The 16,920-nt window shown below is 57.7% G+C and overlaps 2 protein-coding genes across 3 annotated transcripts; both read right to left on the reverse strand.

The window, feature by feature from the left end:
* Positions 1–644: 644 nt before the first annotated feature.
* slc39a7 (solute carrier family 39 member 7) lies at positions 645–8,102 on the reverse strand. Of its 2 annotated transcripts, none has more exons than XM_069198698.1 (8): positions 7,984–8,102; positions 6,494–6,925; positions 6,208–6,376; positions 5,277–5,360; positions 5,033–5,173; positions 4,264–4,401; positions 3,171–3,367; positions 645–2,092 (listed from the first exon to the last, which is right to left on the reverse strand). In XM_069198698.1, the coding sequence occupies exons 2-8, from the start codon at positions 6,914–6,916 to the stop codon at positions 1,838–1,840; spliced, it is 1,407 nt and encodes a 468-aa protein (XP_069054799.1). In that variant the 5' UTR covers positions 6,917–6,925; positions 7,984–8,102; the 3' UTR covers positions 645–1,837. The 2 variants fall into 2 exon arrangements, with proteins under 2 accessions (XP_069054799.1, XP_069054800.1); XM_069198699.1 differs by having other exon boundaries at positions 7,925–8,102.
* Positions 8,103–8,735: 633 nt separating this feature from the next.
* rnf5 (ring finger protein 5) lies at positions 8,736–12,965 on the reverse strand. Its single transcript, XM_069198701.1, has 6 exons — positions 12,786–12,965; positions 12,318–12,336; positions 11,919–12,031; positions 11,594–11,648; positions 10,952–11,063; positions 8,736–10,295 (listed from the first exon to the last, which is right to left on the reverse strand). Exons 1-6 carry the CDS (start codon positions 12,959–12,961, stop codon positions 10,174–10,176), a joined length of 597 nt encoding a protein of 198 aa, XP_069054802.1. The 5' UTR covers positions 12,962–12,965; the 3' UTR covers positions 8,736–10,173.
* Between the last annotated feature and the right edge of the window lie 3,955 nt (positions 12,966–16,920).

The raw sequence follows: 16,920 nt of genomic DNA on the forward strand, positions 1-16,920 counted from the left end.
CTGCGCACTGGGAGTCTGACAGCACTGTCACACCTGGAGCGGATCAGACTGCTGCGCACTGGGAGTCTGACTGACAGCACTGTCACACCTGGAGCGGATCAGACTGCTGCGCACTGGGAGTCTGACAGCACTGTCACACCTGGAGCGGATCAGACTGCTGCGCACTGGGAGTCTGACTGACAGCACTGTCACACCTGGAGCGGATCAGACTGCTGCGCACTGGGAGTCTGACTGACAGCACTGTCACACCTGGAGCGGATCAGACTGCTGCGCACTGGGAGTCTGACTGACAGCACTGTCACACCTGGAGCGGATCAGACTGCTGCGCACTGGGAGTCTGACAGCACTGTCACACCTGGAGCGGATCAGACTGCTGCGCACTGGGAGTCTGACTGACAGCACTGTCACACCTGGAGCGGATCAGACTGCTGCGCACTGGGAGTCTGACTGACAGCACTGTCACACCTGGAGCGGATCAGACTGCTGCGCACTGGGAGTCTGACTGACAGCACTGTCACACCTGGAGCGGATCAGACTGCTGCACTGTCACACCTGGAGCGGATCAGACTGCTGCGCACTGGGAGTGCGTTATACCACAGACCTGCGTATAGGTAAAACGACAATAACCTCGTACAACCAAGAACTATTCTTCTGTGACATTTTATTCTTTTTTTTTTTTTACAAAAGAAAAGAAAAGTAATTCACACCATCCAAAATGAAATAAAACCATGAGGCTAAAGACGAGCTAGTCAGCCACTTCTCTCTCTCTCTCTCGCCCCTGAGGGGGCTGGAATGGGCTGAGGGGGACGGGACCCCCCTCTCTCACACAGAACCCCACGACGGCCCCCAGCTGGCAGCAGTGCACTGTGGGCAGGGGTGTGGTGAGCATGTGACAGACACGAGGGCTCCGACGTTACCGGGGCAACCAGACCGGTACTTCCTGTCTGTACACACGGGTGTGTCTGCACACACTCACACACACACACAGGGCACAGCCCGAGATGCACACCTTACGGAGAACTGTGAAGAGAGGGCTGTCCACTCCTGGTCCTGGAGGGGTCAGTCAGTCAGTGTGTGTCCACTCCTGGTCCTGGAGGGGTCAGTCAGTGTGTGTGTCCAGTCCTGGTCCTGGAGGGGTCAGTCAGTGTGTGTGTCCAGTCCTGGTCCTGGAGGGGTCAGTCAGTGTGTGTGTCCAGTCCTGGTCCTGGGGGGGTCAGTCAGTGTGTGTGTCCAGTCCTGGTCCTGGGGGGGTCAGTCAGTGTGTGTCCAGTCCTGGTCCTGGGGGGGTCAGTCAGTGTGTGTGTCCAGTCCTGGTCCTGGAATAGTCAGTCAGTGTGTGTGTCCAGTCCTGGTCCTGGAGGGGTCAGTCAGTGTGTGTGTCCAGTCCTGGTCCTGGAGGGGTCAGTCAGTGTGTGTGTCCAGTCCTGGTCCTGGAGGGGTCAGTCAGTGTGTGTGTCCAGTCCTGGTCCTGGAGGGGTCAGTCAGTGTGTGTGTCCAGTCCTGGTCCTGGGGGGGTCAGTCAGTGTGTGTCCAGTCCTGGTCCTGGGGGGGTCAGTCAGTGTGTGTGTCCAGTCCTGGTCCTGGAATAGTCAGTCAGTGTGTGTGTCCAGTCCTGGTCCTGGAGGGGTCAGTGTGTGTGTCTGCAGTCATGACACTGTGACCTCTGACCCCAAACACTGGAACACTGGCACCCCCCCGGCACTGAGCCCCCCAGAAGACAGACAGACCGTGACCTCAGAAACGACAACTAAAGAAGTAACAAAAATAATCCTCCTCCTCCCCCTCCGGTCAGTCTGTGCTCAGCGCTCCCGCGGGTGGGCCGCGGTACCCCCCCCCCTCACTCGTACTCGGCGATCAGGACCATCATGCCCACCCCGAACAGCAGCGCCAGCACCTCCAGCAGGGACTGGGCCGGGCCGGCCTGGCCCAGCAGCAGCTCGGGCAGCACGGTCACCGTGGCGATGTACACGAAGCCCCCCGCGGTGAAGGGCAGGACCCAGGCGGTCGCCGTGGCGCCCGCGCCCTCGGCCAGCAGCGAGCAGGCGGTCCCCGCCAGCGCCCCCAGGGCGGTCAGCAGCTGCAGCAGCATGGCCTGGACACAGGGGGAGAGGGCACGGCGGTCAGCGGAGGGGAGACAGAGAGACAGAGTGGACAGCGGACAGTACCTTCCTCTTGGTGCAGCCCGACTGGACCAGGATGGCAAGAGAGAGACGGGGGACAGGGGACAGGGGACAGTACCTTCCTCTTGGTGCAGCCCGACTGGACCAGGATGGCGAGAGAGAGAGTGGACAGTGGACAGTGGACAGGGGGACAGCGGACAGTACCTTCCTCTTGGTGCAGCCCGACTGGACCAGGATGGCGAGAGAGAGAGTGGACAGTGGACAGGGGGACAGCGGACAGTACCTTCCTCTTGGTGCAGCCCGACTGGACCAGGATGGCGAGAGAGAGACAGGGGACAGCGGACAGGGGGACAGTGGACAGGGGGACAGTGGACAGTACCTTCCTCTTGGTGCAGCCCGACTGGACCAGGATGGCGAGAGAGAGAGTGGACAGTGGACAGGGGGACAGCGGACAGTACCTTCCTCTTGGTGCAGCCCGACTGGACCAGGATGGCGAGAGAGAGACGGTGGACAGTGGACAGGGGGACAGCGGACAGTACCTTCCTCTTGGTGCAGCCCGACTGGACCAGGATGGCGAGAGAGACAGTGGACAGCGGACAGTGGACAGTGGACAGGGGGACAGTGGACAGTACCTTCCTCTTGGTGCAGCCCGACTGGGCCAGGATGGCGAGAGAGAGAGTGGACAGGGGGACAGTGGACAGTGGACAGTGGACAGGGGGACAGTGGACAGGGGGACAGTGGACAGTACCTTCCTCTTGGTGCAGCCCGACTGGACCAGGATGGCGAGAGAGAGAGTGGACAGCGGACAGTACCTTCCTCTTGGTGCAGCCCGACTGGACGAGGATGGCGAGAGAGAGAGTGGACAGTGGACAGGGGGACAGTACCTTCCTCTTGGTGCAGCCCGACTGGACGAGGATGGCGAGAGAGAGAGTGGACAGTGGACAGGGGGACAGTACCTTCCTCTTGGTGCAGCCCGACTGGACCAGGATGGCGAGAGAGAGAGTGGACAGTGGACAGGGGGACAGTGGACAGGGGGACAGTGGACAGTACCTTCCTCTTGGTGCAGCCCGACTGGACCAGGATGGCGAAGTCTCCGATCTCGTGTGGGACCTCGTGCAGCAGGATGGTCACCGTGGTGACAACCCCCACCGCGGGGCTGATCAGGAAGGACGCCCCGATGGCCAGCCCGTCCGTGAAGTTGTGGGTGAAGTCGGCCGCCAGGTTCAGGTACCCCGAAACCTTGATATCTGTACAGGCAGAGAGACAGGCTCAGACGCCCCGAAACCTTGATATCTGTACAGGCAGAGAGACAGGCTCAGACGCCCCGAAACCTTGACATCTGTACAGGGAGAGAGACAGGCTCAGACGCCCCGAAACCTTGACATCTGTACAGGGAGAGAGACAGGCTCAGACGCCCCGAAACCTTGACGTCTGTACAGGCAGAGAGACAGGCTCAGACACCCCGAAACCTTGACGTCTGTACAGGGAGAGAGACAGGCTCAGACGCCCCGAAACCTTGACGTCTGTACAGGCAGAGAGACAGGCTCAGACGCCCCTAAACCTTGATATCTGTACAGGGAGAGAGACAGGCTCAGACACCCCGAAACCTTGACATCTGTACAGGGAGAGAGACAGGCTCAGACACCCCGAAACCTTGATATCTGTACAGGGAGAGAGACAGGCTCAGACACCCCAAAACCTTGACATCTGTACAGGGAGAGAGACAGGCTCAGACACCCCGAAACCTTGACATCTGTACAGGCAGAGAGACAGGCTCAGACACCCCGAAACCTTGACATCTGTACAGGGAGAGAGACAGGCTCAGACACCCCTAAACCTTGATATCTGTACAGGGAGAGAGACAGGCTCAGACACCCCGAAACCTTGACATCTGTACAGGGAGAGAGACAGGCTCAGACACCCCGAAACCTTGACATCTGTACAGGGAGAGAGACAGGCTCAGACACCCCGAAACCTTGACATCTGTACAGGCAGAGAGACAGGCTCAGACACCCCGAAACCTTGACATCTGTACAGGCAGAGAGACGGGCTCAGACACCCCGAAACCCCATTATCTGTACAGAGAGACAGAAGCCCATGAACACACCGCGAGACCAGCTTCCACAGACTGTCCCTCAAGTACCTGTCTGTCTCTCCACCTCCTGCTCCTTCCTCTGCTCCTGGGCCTGGCTGTCGGTCTTCCTCTGCCTCACCCCCTCCTGCTCAACCCTCCCCCCCTTCTCCTCCGGCTTCTCCGGCTTCTCCGGCTTCTCCGGGGCTCCTGGGGGGAGAGAGGGACAGTGAGAGAGAGGGACCGGGAGAGAGAGAGAGGGGGAGAGGGGACAGTGAGAGAGAGGGGACAGGAGAGAGAGGGGGACCGGGACAGGAGAGAGAGGGGGAGAGGGGACAGTGAGAGAGAGAGAGGGGGAGAGGGGACAGTGAGAGAGAGGGACCGGGAGAGGGGACAGTGAGAGAGAGGGACCGGGAGAGAGAGAGAGAGGGACCGGGAGAGAGGACAGTGAGAGAGAGGGGACAGGAGAGAGAGGGGGAGAGGGGACAGTGAGAGAGAGGGGACAGGAGAGAGAGGGGGACCGGGAGAGAGAGGGACCGGGAGAGAGAGAGGGGACCGGGAGAGAGAGAGGGGACCGGGAGAGAGAGAGGGGACCGGGAGAGAGAGAGGGGACCGGGAGAGAGAGAGGGACTGGGAGAGAGGACAGTGAGAGAGAGGGACCGGGAGAGAGAGAGGGACTGGGAGAGAGGACAGTGAGAGAGAGGGACCGGGAGAGAGAGAGAGGGACCGGGAGAGAGAGGGACCGGGAGAGAGGACAGTGAGAGAGAGGGACCGGGAGAGAGAGAGGGACCGGGAGAGAGAGAGGGACCGGGAGAGAGAGGGGACAGTGACCTGTACCTACCGTGGGTGTGAGAGTGGGAGTGGGAGTGGGCGTGGGCGTGCCCCCCCTTCAGCAGGCGCACAAACTTCTCCACCACCAGGAAGGCCACGATGCCGGCCAGCACCCACAGCCCCACCGACATCATGTGGCCGTGAGCGCCACCTGCAGGGGGAGGGAGGGGACAGCGCCGCCTGAGACACTGCTGATCCCCCAGTCTGCACCCGCTTCCAGGAAACACCCCCCCCCGCCCGCCCGTCAATCATACCCGAGTGGGAGTGTCCATGGTCACCTGACTCCTCCTGGCCCTGGGAGTGGCTGTGTCCCTCCTCACCGTGGTGCGAGTGAGGCTCTGAAAGAGAGGAGTCCAGACCCTCACACAGAGCCCTGAGACACTCCTCACGCAGAGAGAGGAGTCCAGACCCTCACACAGACCCCAGAGACACTCCTCACACAGAGAGAGGAGTCCAGACCCTCACACAGACCCCAGAGACACTCCTCACACAGAGAGAGGAGTCCAGACCCTCACACAGACCCCAGAGACACTCCTCACACAGAGAGAGGAGTCCAGACCCTCACACAGACCCCAGAGACACTCCTCACACAGAGAGAGGAGTCCAGACCCTCACACAGACCCCAGAGGCACTCCTCACACAGAGAGAGGAGTCCAGACCCTCACACAGACCCCAGAGACACTCCTCACACAGAGAGAGGAGTCCAGACCCTCACACAGACCCCAGAGACACTCCTCACACAGAGAGAGGAGTCCAGACCCTCACACAGACCCCAGAGACACTCCTCACACAGAGAGAGGAGTCCAGACCCTCACACAGACCCCAGAGACACTCCTCACACAGAGAGAGGAGTCCAGACCCTCACACAGACCCCAGAGACACTCCTCACACACAGAGAGAGGAGTCCAGACCCTCACACAGACCCCAGAGACACTCCTCACACAGAGAGAGGAGTCCAGACCCTCACACAGACCCCAGAGATACTCCTCACACAGAGAGAGGAGTCCAGACCCTCACACAGACCCCAGAGACAATCCTCACACAGAGAGAGGAGTCCAGACCCTCACACAGACCCCAGAGACACTCCTCACACAGAGAGAGGAGTCCAGACCCTCACACAGACCCCAGAGACACTCCTCACACAGAGAGAGGAGTCCAGACCCTCACACAGACCCGGAGGCTCACCCAGCGCGTGTGGGATCAGGTGCAGGAAGGCGTCCCCCAGCAGCCCCCCGGACGCGAAGCTCAGCAGGACCTTCAGCAGGCTCTGGTGCTGGTCGGTGTTGGACTGGACCGGTATCAGGAAGAGGATGAGGAAGGGAGCCGCGCTGATCAGCAGGGTGGCGCCCACAGCCTGGCCAGGTCAGAAGGGGACAGGCCGGGTCAGAACCGGACAGGGCGGGCCGGGTTGGCGCCTCTCAGCCGACCAGAGCTCGGCGGTGTCGGTCTCGCGCTCTCTCTCTCTCCGTACCTGAGTCCACAGCTCCAGCGTGCTCCTGCCGTCTCCTGCTCCTCTCTCCCGTCTCGCACTCCCGTCGGCGAGCGCGTCCCCGTGCGCGTGGGGCTCAGAGTGAGCGTGCGCGTGCGAATCCCCGTGCGAGTGGGCGTGCGAATCCCCGTGCGAGTGGGCGTGCGAATCCCCGTGCGAGTGGGCGTGCGAATCCCCGTGCGAGTGGGCGTGCGAATCCCCGTGCGAGGGCAGGTTGGCCTCGGCGCTCCACTTGCTGGCGCCGTGGTGCATCTTCCCCCCCCCGTGCGAGTGGCCGTGGCAGCCGCCGCCCCCGTGCGAGTGGGAGTGGGAGTGGGAGAGCGCGGGCTGGAGGAGGGCGCCGGCGGCGAACAGCGCCGCCCAGAGGACAGACAGGCGCACTGCGCCTCTCCCTGCCATTGTCATCCTTCACACCTGGGGGGAGAGAGAGAGAGAGAGACAGGACTGGACCTGTAATTAACGCTAACTAACCACCCCAGCCTGCTCGCACCCTGGGCCTGCGGGTCACAGAGCTCTTTGCACACAGGAGGGGACCTGCACCAGTAACCCCACCTGGGAGACGCTCAGATACCATTGTGCACCAGTAACCCCACCTGGGAGACGCACAGCGATCAGTCTGCACCAGTAACCCCACCTGGGAGACGCACAGCGATCAGTCTGCACCAGTAACCCCACCTGGGAGACACACAGATACCATTGAGCACCAGTAACCCCACCTGGGAAACGCACAGATACCTTTGTGCACCAGTAACCCCACGTGGGAGATGCACCAGTAACCCCACCTGGGAGAGGCACAGAGACCATTGTGCACCAGTAACCCCACCTGGGAGACACACTGCGATCATTGTGCACCAGTAACCCCACCTGGGAGAGACACTGCAATCATTGTGCACCAGTAACCCCACCTGGGAGACACACTGCGATCATTGTGCACCAGTAACCCCACCTGGGAGACATACAGCGATCAGTCTCCACCAGTAACCCCACCTGGGAGACGCACAGCGATCACTGTGCACCAGTAACCCCACCTGGGAGACGCACAGCGATCAGTCTGCACCAGTAACCCCACCTGGGAGACGCACAGCAATCACTGTACACCAGTAACCCCACCTGGGAGACACCCCTCGACCCCTGCACCCCTGTAAGATCACAAGCACACCAGCACCATCCCAAGTCCTACTGATAGCAACACCTCTGATGGACCTGCGCTGGCCAGCGGGTGTCCCCCGGCCCGGGGCCCTGCCGGACTCTCCACACGGATAAACCCGCTCCGAGCCGGGGAGAGGCGCCCGCGCCGCAGGAACATGAACTCCTGGGTGTCTGCATCCACGCACACGCACAGACAGACACAGAGACAAACTCTCGCATCAGCACGGGTGCGTGTGTGTGTCTGTGTGTGATAAATGAGCGCACCTCCCCGGCGAGGGTCACCCTGAGCCCGGACGTGTGTGTGTCTGCGACAGCTCGCTCACCGGTCCGGAGAAGCAGGCCGCCCCTGTGCGTGTAGCCGGGTTTCTGATGCGCGGTACTCCGGCTCGCCGTGTCTGTCTCTCTCTCTGTCTCGGCACAGACGTGGCACAGCAGCCAACACAGACTCTCGCGAGATTTCCCTCCCCCCCCCTTGACAGCCGGGCAAAGGCGGCGGAGATCTCGCGAGACGCCCCTGGCCCGGATGCCGGATGCCGGATGCCGGATGCGGGGGGCGGAGACAAAGGGGGGCGGGACACGGGGCTGTCGGCAGCGGCTGGCTGGCTGGTGGGGGAGGAGGGAGCGGTACGTCAAGGCTCCGGTTCCGGGCTGGCGCGGCGACCGCCGGCGCTTTGGTTCCGGGCGCGTTTGTGGGTCCAGGCCAGCTGAGCTGAGCTGAGCTGAGCTGGACACCGCCAACGGGCTGCCTCAGAGCGACAGCATGAGGTGAAAATCAGGGCACGGACGGAGCAGTGTAGTCGATAAGTGACGTAATTACCCCTAATCCCCCACCTGTAACTGACTGGACTGGGAGCTGGACTAGTTCTTCACTGGGATTATAATCAGACTCCACTGACACTGACAGAGCAGTCTGAGACTCTCCAGGCTGGACTGGGAGCTGGATTAGTTCTTTACTGGGATTATAATCAGACTCCACTGACACTCTGAGACTGAGACTCTCCAGGCTGGACTGGGAGCTGGATTAGTCTTTCACTGGGATTAATCTGGATTCCTTGAATAAGACTGAGACATCAGCTATGAATAGAATAACATTTATTACAAATATACAGATAATATTGACAAATCACCTCCATCATATTTAATACTTTGCTCGTGCACATGTGTGTGTGAGGAGTGTGTGTGTGTGAGGAGTGTTTGTGTCTGTGTGAGGAGTGTGTGTGTGTGTGTGTGTGTGTGTGTGTGTGAGAGAGAGTGTGTGTGTGTGTGTGTGTGTGAGAGAGAGAGGTGTGTGTGTTTGTGTGTGAGAGAGAGAGGAGTGTTTGTGTGTGTGTGAGAGGAGTGTGTGTGTGTGTGAGGAGTGTGTGTGTGTGTGAGAGAGAGGAGTGTTTGTGTGTGAGAGAGAGGAGTGTTTGTGTGTGAGAGAGAGGAGTGTTTGTGTGTGTGAGGAGTGTTTGTGTGTGTGTGAGAGGAGAGTTTGTGTGTGTGTGAGAGGAGTGTTTGTGTGTGTGAGGAGTGTTTGTGTGTGTGTGTGTATGTATGAGAGGAGTGTTTGTGTGTGAGAGGAGTGTTTGTGTGTGTGTGTGTGTGTGTGAGAGAGAGGTGTGTGTGTGTGTGTGTGTGAGAGAGAGAGGTGTGTGTGTTTGTGTGTGAGAGAGAGAGGAGTGTTTGTGTGTGTGTGAGAGGAGTGTGTGTGTGTGTGAGGAGTGTGTGTGTGTGTGAGAGAGAGGAGTGTTTGTGTGTGAGAGAGAGGAGTGTTTGTGTGTGAGAGAGAGGAGTGTTTGTGTGTGTGAGGAGTGTTTGTGTGTGTGTGAGAGGAGAGTTTGTGTGTGTGTGAGAGGAGTGTTTGTGTGTGTGAGGAGTGTTTGTGTGTGTGTGTGTATGTATGAGAGGAGTGTTTGTGTGTGAGAGGAGTGTTTGTGTGTGTGTGTGTGTGTGTGTGTGAGAGGCTCCACAGTCTGATCCTCCTGGTCGAGTGTGACCAGAGACCGAACGCTGAGATTCTGGGGGCGCGGGACGAGACCATCTGCCCCGTGCCCGCAGGAACATCGCCCCAGGGGTGTGAGGGGACGCCCCAAAAGCCCCGCGAGCAGAGGGGGGGGGGTTAGTTAAGACAGACGATGAAGTCCTTAAGATACGAGTCAATGAAGATAAGAGCCAGGCTGACCCCCGACCCCCGACCCCCGACCCCGAAGAGACCCGAAGGGTTAAAACTATTTCGATTGACAACAAACAAACAAGCACAGGAAATAAGAGAAGGCCCCCCAGCACCCCGGCCCCCCGCATCGAGGGGGAGGGGGATTCTGGGACAGGCCGGGGGGGGGGGCGGTACCGAGACCGAGTTCCGGTTCTGGAGCGGCGCGGACGCAGAGCCCACACGCACAAGCGCGTCACCGCGCGCGGCGGGCGTGTTAATACAAGAGGGGTCAGGGGTCGAGACACGCCAGGGGAGGGGGGGGCGCCCCCCCGCAGGACGACACCTCGCCCGCCCCCCCGGCCCCCCCGGCCCCCCGCCCTCAGATGCTCAGCAGCCAGAAGAAGAAGAAGATGGCGACGAAGAGGAACAGGGAGTCCTGCCAGCTGTTGCCGTTGCCGGGGTTACCGTTGTCCGGGTAACCGCCGCCTGGGTGGGGAGTATCTGGGGGCGAGGAAGAGAACCCCCAAATCAGAACAGATTCCAGCTGGAGAGTCGCTATATAACCTCATGATACTGAGAGCACAACACACACACACTCCTGTACAGACACACACACTCCTGTAGAGACACACACACACACTCCTGTACAGACACACACACTCCTGTAGAGACACACACACACACTCCTGTACAGACTCTTACTGGACACACTGTAGAGACACACACACTCCTGTAGACTCTTATTGGACACACTGTATAGACACACACACACTCCTGTAGACTCTTACTGGACACACTGTATAGACACACACACTCCTGTACAGACTCTTACTGGACACACTGTATAGACACACACACACACTCCTGTACAGACTCTTATTGGACACACTGTATAGACACACACACACACTCCTGTACAGACTCTTATTGGACACACTGTATAGACACACACACACTCCTGTAGACTCTTACTGGACACACTGTATAGACACACACACTCCTGTACAGACTCTTACTGGACACACTGTATAGACACACACACACACTCCTGTACAGACTCTTATTGGACACACTGTATAGACACACACACACTCCTGTAGACTCTTACTGGACACACTGTATAGACACACACACACTCCTGTAGAGACACACTGTACCTGCGCGGTGAAACGGGTCATTGGTGTTGAAGACTGTAGTGAAGAAACCAAAGGGAAACGCACCAATACCGAAGGACATGTGGAACCCAGTGTCACCGAAACCCTGGAAGGGCTGAGAGAGAGAGAGGGGTTCATACACTCCAGTACATGAACACTGCACTGAGAGAGAGAGGGGTTCATACAGACACACTGACTGGACACTCCAGTACATGAACACTGCACTGAGAGAGAGAGAGGGGTTCATACAGACACACTGACTGGACACTCCAGTACATGAACACTGCACTGAGAGAGAGAGGGGTTCATACAGACACACTGACTGGACACTCCAGTACATGAACACTGCACTGAGAGAGAGAGGGGTTCATACAGACACACTGACTGGACACTCCAGTACATGAACACTGCACTGAGAGAGAGAGGGGTTCATACACACACACTGACTGGACACTCCAGTACATGAACACTGCACTGAGAGAGAGAGGGGTTCATACACACACCCTGACTGGACACTCCAGTACATGAACACTGCACTGAGAGAGAGAGGGGTTCATACAGACACACTGACTGGACACTCCAGTACATGAACACTGCACTGAGAGAGAGAGGGGTTCATACAGACACCCTGACTCAGTGACTCACCCCTCTGCTCTCCGGCTCTGGTCTCTGTCCCTGAGGTCGAGGAGGAGTTTTCAATCTATAAAAACACCAAGAAAGAGTTAATTCATGAAGCTGAGCAAAGATACCAACAACTGGAAAACAGGAAACCTCCTGAGTCTTTCAGAAGACCGGGTTTCGCAGTGCTCTGTGGTCCGACTGTTACCACTAGACAACGGGTCAGATGTAAAACCTGGAAAGGAAGGGACTGCTGTGCAGCTGGAGTCTATGAGCACTAAAAACCTGCCCCACTTCACTCAGACAGACACTGGCGCACAGTGGACACACAACGGACAGGACAGGACAGTACCGTGGGTCATCCTGACTTGAGCTCCCTCTTCCATACAGAGGAATAACGTTCTCCCGGCTGATCCCGGCCTTACACACTGGACACTGCTGTCTGCTGGGGCGGGTCTCCAACCACTGAGAGAGAGAGGGGTTAATACACTCCAGGACATGAACACTGACCTGAGAGAGAGAGAGACTGACTGGACACTCCAGGACATGAACACTGACCTGAGAGAGAGGGGTTCACACACACACACTGACTGGACACTCCAGGACATGAACACTGCACTGAGAGAGAGAGGGGTTCATACAGACACACTGACTGGACACTCCAGTACATGAACACTGTACTGGGAGAGAGACAAACTGACTGAAAGTTACATTAAACATACACCAAGGAAGAAATTAAAAAAACACTTACTTGGTGTAGACATGGCCAGCTGTTTCATGAAAGAAAGCAAAGAGATTTGCATTTAATTTCAGAAAGGTTACAAACAAGAAGTCACTATGCACATTAGACCCGTTTGGTGGGTCAGTAGCTAATTGATCAGAGGAATTCATCCAGCTGTTCCACTCCCCCACCCCCCTCTGTGTACAGAAGAGCCTCCTGTCCTGACTGGAGGAGCTCACCCAGCTGTGTCTGGAGAGAAGCCAGGGTATCGGCTTCAACCACAGGGCTGGGCAGCCTGTTCCCCACCCCCACCCCCCTCTGTGTACAGAAGAGCCTCCTGTCCTGACTGGAGGAGCTCACCCAGCTGTGTCTGGAGAGAAGCCAGGGTATCGGCTTCAACCACAGGGCTTGGCAGCCTGTTCCCCACCCCCACCCCCCTCTGTGTACACACACACACAGACAGTGTCGCTGCCTCTGAGCCCCGACCCCAGCTCGCACCAGAACAGATGTCCGCACAGGCTGATCACCGCGTCCCTGGCCGTGTCCAGGCAGATGTTACACTCGAAGGTGGCCCGGTCGCGCTCCGTGTCCCGGCCCAGCCCGCCTCCCGTCCCGCCCCGGTCGCCGTCCTCGGCCGGACCGCTGTCCGCCGTGCGCCTGGGCTCCGCCGCCATGTTTGTTTACCTGCCTGGCTCGCTCGCTCGCTCGCTCGCCTCCGGTCTCTTCCGGTTTCCGCCGGTGACACGCCGGGCCCGTAATTCACCGAGTAGAGGCGCCTCCCGGCTTGGCGTCGAGCATGAATGGGTCGCGATTCTTTCAGAAATGCGTTTATCCTGCGCTCTGTTTTTATCATATTCAGGTTCCCCACACTTGTGCTGTGCTTTAACCCTGCTCTCACTGGGCTGTACTGCGCTGTACTGTGTTTTTACCCTGCTCTCACTGGGCTGTACTGCGCTGTACTGTTTTTACCCTGCTCTCACTGGACTGTACTGCACTGTACTGTGTTTTTACCCCGTTCTTACTGTGCTTTACTGCACTGTACTGTGTTTTTACCCTGAGCTCACTGGGCTGTACTGCGCTGTACTGTGTTTTTACCCTGATCTCACTGGGCTGTACTGCGCTGTACTGTGTTTTTACCCTGCTCTCACTGGGCTGTACTGCACTGTACTGTGTTTTTACCCTGCTCTCACTGGACTGTACTGCACTGTACTGTGTTTTTACCCCGTTCTAACTGTGCTTTACTGCACTGTACTGTGTTTTTACCCTGATCTCACTGGGCTGTATTGCACTGTACTGTGTTTTTACCGTGATCTCACTGGGCTGTACTGCACTATACTGTGTTTTTACCCTGTTCTTACTGTGCTTTACTGCACTGTACTGTGTTTTTACCCTGTTCTTACTGGGCTTTACTGCGCTGTACTGTGCTTTTAACCCTGATCTCGCTGGGCTTTACTGCACTGTACTGTGTTTTTACCCTGATCCTACTGGGCTGTACTGCGCTGTACTGTGTTTTTTTGCCGTGAGAGAAGGAGAAACGTTGTCAGGTTTGTCAGAAACAAAAGACCCCAGTTCATCAAAGTGTATCAAACTCCTACACGTGATTGGAGCTATCTGTCTATTTAAATTAAATCCATATTCATGAATAATGTGTCTGTATCATGAATTTAATTAAACAGACGTTCATCCCGACATTTGTGTGCAACTTTTCTTCTATACAGGACGAGACGACACTGCTCTAGCGTGTATGAAGTGACTCGGTTTTCCAGCGTCTTTGGAAAGAAGTGTTAAGTAGACGGAGCTAAGACGATCTTTCTTTGCGCTGAAATGTGGAAACGAGGTTTTAACAGTGTACGGTAGCCCACCAGCGAGCATCCTTCCCTCCGACATCGGATCTGGATGTTCATTGGACAATCCTGCCGCCACTCAAACCTGAGCCCCTTTCGCTGGGACATGATTGGACGAGCTGCCGGAGAACCGCCTCTCTTTCTAAAGGCGATTGGGTAGACGTCACGCCACTCAATTCGGCCTCGCCGCCTCAAACGGGGGGCAGGTGGGCGGGGCGCCGGGGTGGGGGAGGGGCGGTATCGCCCGACCTGCCCCGGCGATTGGACGCCGCGGATGTCCGTCACTCTGCAGCTCTGCCGCTGGACAGCTGGGTAAGTAATGGCGAGAACGGAGGCCGCGAGCACGGTCGCTTCGCCCCGACAGGCCCAGGTGACAAAACTACATTTCCCAGCAGGCTTTTGGCCTCTCCCCCCTCTCGGGTCCGTCGCTTTGGCCAGGTGCTGGAGCCTATCCCAGCGGGCAACGGGCGCAAGGCAGGACAACACCCTGGACGGGACACAAGTCCGTCACTGAACACACACACACACACACCAGGGTCATTTCTTCAGAGAAGCGACCGGACCGCGGGAGCAATCCCACGCGAGCGCGGGGAGAACATGCAGGCTCCACACAGACAGCGCCCCCGGGGGTTGGACCCGGGACCAGCGCGCCGGTGTGCGCCGCCGAGGTCCCGCTCCACCCGTCCAGAATCCCCCGGGCCTGGGCCGGGCTGGGCTGGGCCGGACTCGCTCTGGTCGGACCCTGTTTCCAGCTCCGCGCCCGATTATACGTGCCTATTTCCTCGCTCGATACGTCGGTGTCCATCGCTGTCCGGCACACGCGTGTCCTGCGAGTCAGATTCACCCCCCCCCCCGACCAGGCGTCCGTGCGACCCCCCCGGGAGACGCGCATTCAAAGAGTCCACACGTACACGTCTCCGCTCTGTTCCCGTCCCGCTGACTCCCGCTGACTCAGCGGGACGGGAACAGAGCGGAGACGTGTACGTGTGGACTCCCGCTCGGCAACAGCTGAAGAAACAGAAATGTTCTCTTGTGGCGCCCTTCCTGCACGAGGTCCCTTTTTGTGGGAGGAATTTGAAGCGGCCGGGATGTAGGGCGGATTCCCACTGGATGAGCGAGGAAGACACTCGCAGACACGCTGGCCTGGAGACGACCCCTACACGTGTGTGTGAGACTGTGTGTGTGTGAGAGAATGTGTGAGAGAGAGTGAGAGTGTGAAAGAGAGTGTGTGTTTGTGTGAGAGTGTGAGATTGTGTGTGGGTGTGAGAGTGTGTGTGAGAGAATGAGAGTGTGTAAGTGTGTTTGTGTGAGAGTGTGAGGTTGTGTGTGGGTGTGCGAGTGTGTAAGTGTGTTTGTGTGAGAGTGTGAGGTTGTGTGTGGGTGTGAGAGTGTGTGTGGGAGTGTGTAAGTGTGTTTGTGTGAGAGTGTGAGGTTGTGTGTGGGTGTGAGTGTGTGTGTGAGAGTGTGTGTGAAAGTGTGAGGTTGTGTGTGGGTGTGAGAGTGTGTGTGAGAGTGTGAGATTGTGTGTGGGTGTGAGAGTGTGTGTGAGAGTGTGAGAGTGTGTAAGTGTGTTTGTGTGAGAGTGTGAGGTTGTGTGTGGGTGTGAGAGTGTGTGTGAGAGTGTTTGTGTGAGAGTGTGAGGTTGTGTGTGGGTGTGAGTGTGTGTGTGAGAGTGTGTGTGAAAGTGTGAGGTTGTGTGTGGGTGTGAGAGTGTGTGTGAGAGAATGAGAGTGTGTAAGTGTGTTTGTGTGAGAGTGTGAGGTTGTGTGTGGGTGTGAGAGTGTGTGTGAGAGAATGAGAGTGTGTAAGTGTGTTTGTGTGAGAGTGTGTGAGTGTGTGTGTCTATATACTGTATCTATGAACAGCGGCGGTTGTTTTCAGTAACAGGGTGTCTGACCACCGGGCTGATTCTGAACAAGCTGCTCAGTGCGACCCGATAGCCTTGTAACAACAACAACAACAACAACAACAATAATAATAATAATAATAATAACAACGACGACGACGATGACGATGATGATGATGATGATGATGATGTTTATTAATTGTATGGGGGTTATTATACATTTGATATTTTCTCTCCCTCCCTCCTTCTCTCTCTCTCTCCACCAATTCCGTTGGGTTTGTTTTTCCGAAATGTGACAAAAAGGCCGGTTGTGCGCATTTCGGACCCGGCCGGTCTCAGTCACAACCGGCACCTTCCGGCCCGGTCCGGCCATGTCCGGTCCGGTCCCGTCCCCCCCGGCGCCTCGCAGCCTCCGCAGCTGCATAGCAACAGTAACCAAGGACCCGGTGTCTCGGTGAAGCGAGAGAGAGAGAGGGAGAGAGAGAGAATTGAATTGAGAGAGAGGAGAGAGAGAGAGAGAATTGTATTGAGAAAGAGAGAGAGGAAGAGAGAGAGAGAGAGAGAGAGAGGAAGAGAGAGAGAGAGAGATGGCCTCTTTCATCGCCGCCCCGCGGCTCTCCTGTCGTGCGATCTGCCCCCCGTCTCCCTGCGTGCTCGTGTCGCTCCTGGGGGGCCTGAGTGTCCTGTAATCGCCATGCTGCCGGACTGACCCCGCCGACCGGCGACACGGGAGCGAGCGGCACCGAGCGGTACCGGTACCGCCCGGCGCAGCCCCGCCGCGAACGGGTCCCTCCTCCTCCTCCTCCCGCCGGCGACACGGAACGGACTCGATCCGCCGCCGCCGCTGTTGTTGTTGTTGTTGATCTCCGCGGTCGATGTTTCTGCGTCCAGGGAAGACAAGACACAGACAAGGCAAGACAAGACAAGAGCAGACACAGCGCGC

The sequence above is a fragment of the Lepisosteus oculatus genome, chromosome 14 (genome assembly GCF_040954835.1).
Source record: "Lepisosteus oculatus isolate fLepOcu1 chromosome 14, fLepOcu1.hap2, whole genome shotgun sequence".
Lineage (NCBI taxonomy): Eukaryota > Metazoa > Chordata > Actinopteri > Semionotiformes > Lepisosteidae > Lepisosteus > Lepisosteus oculatus.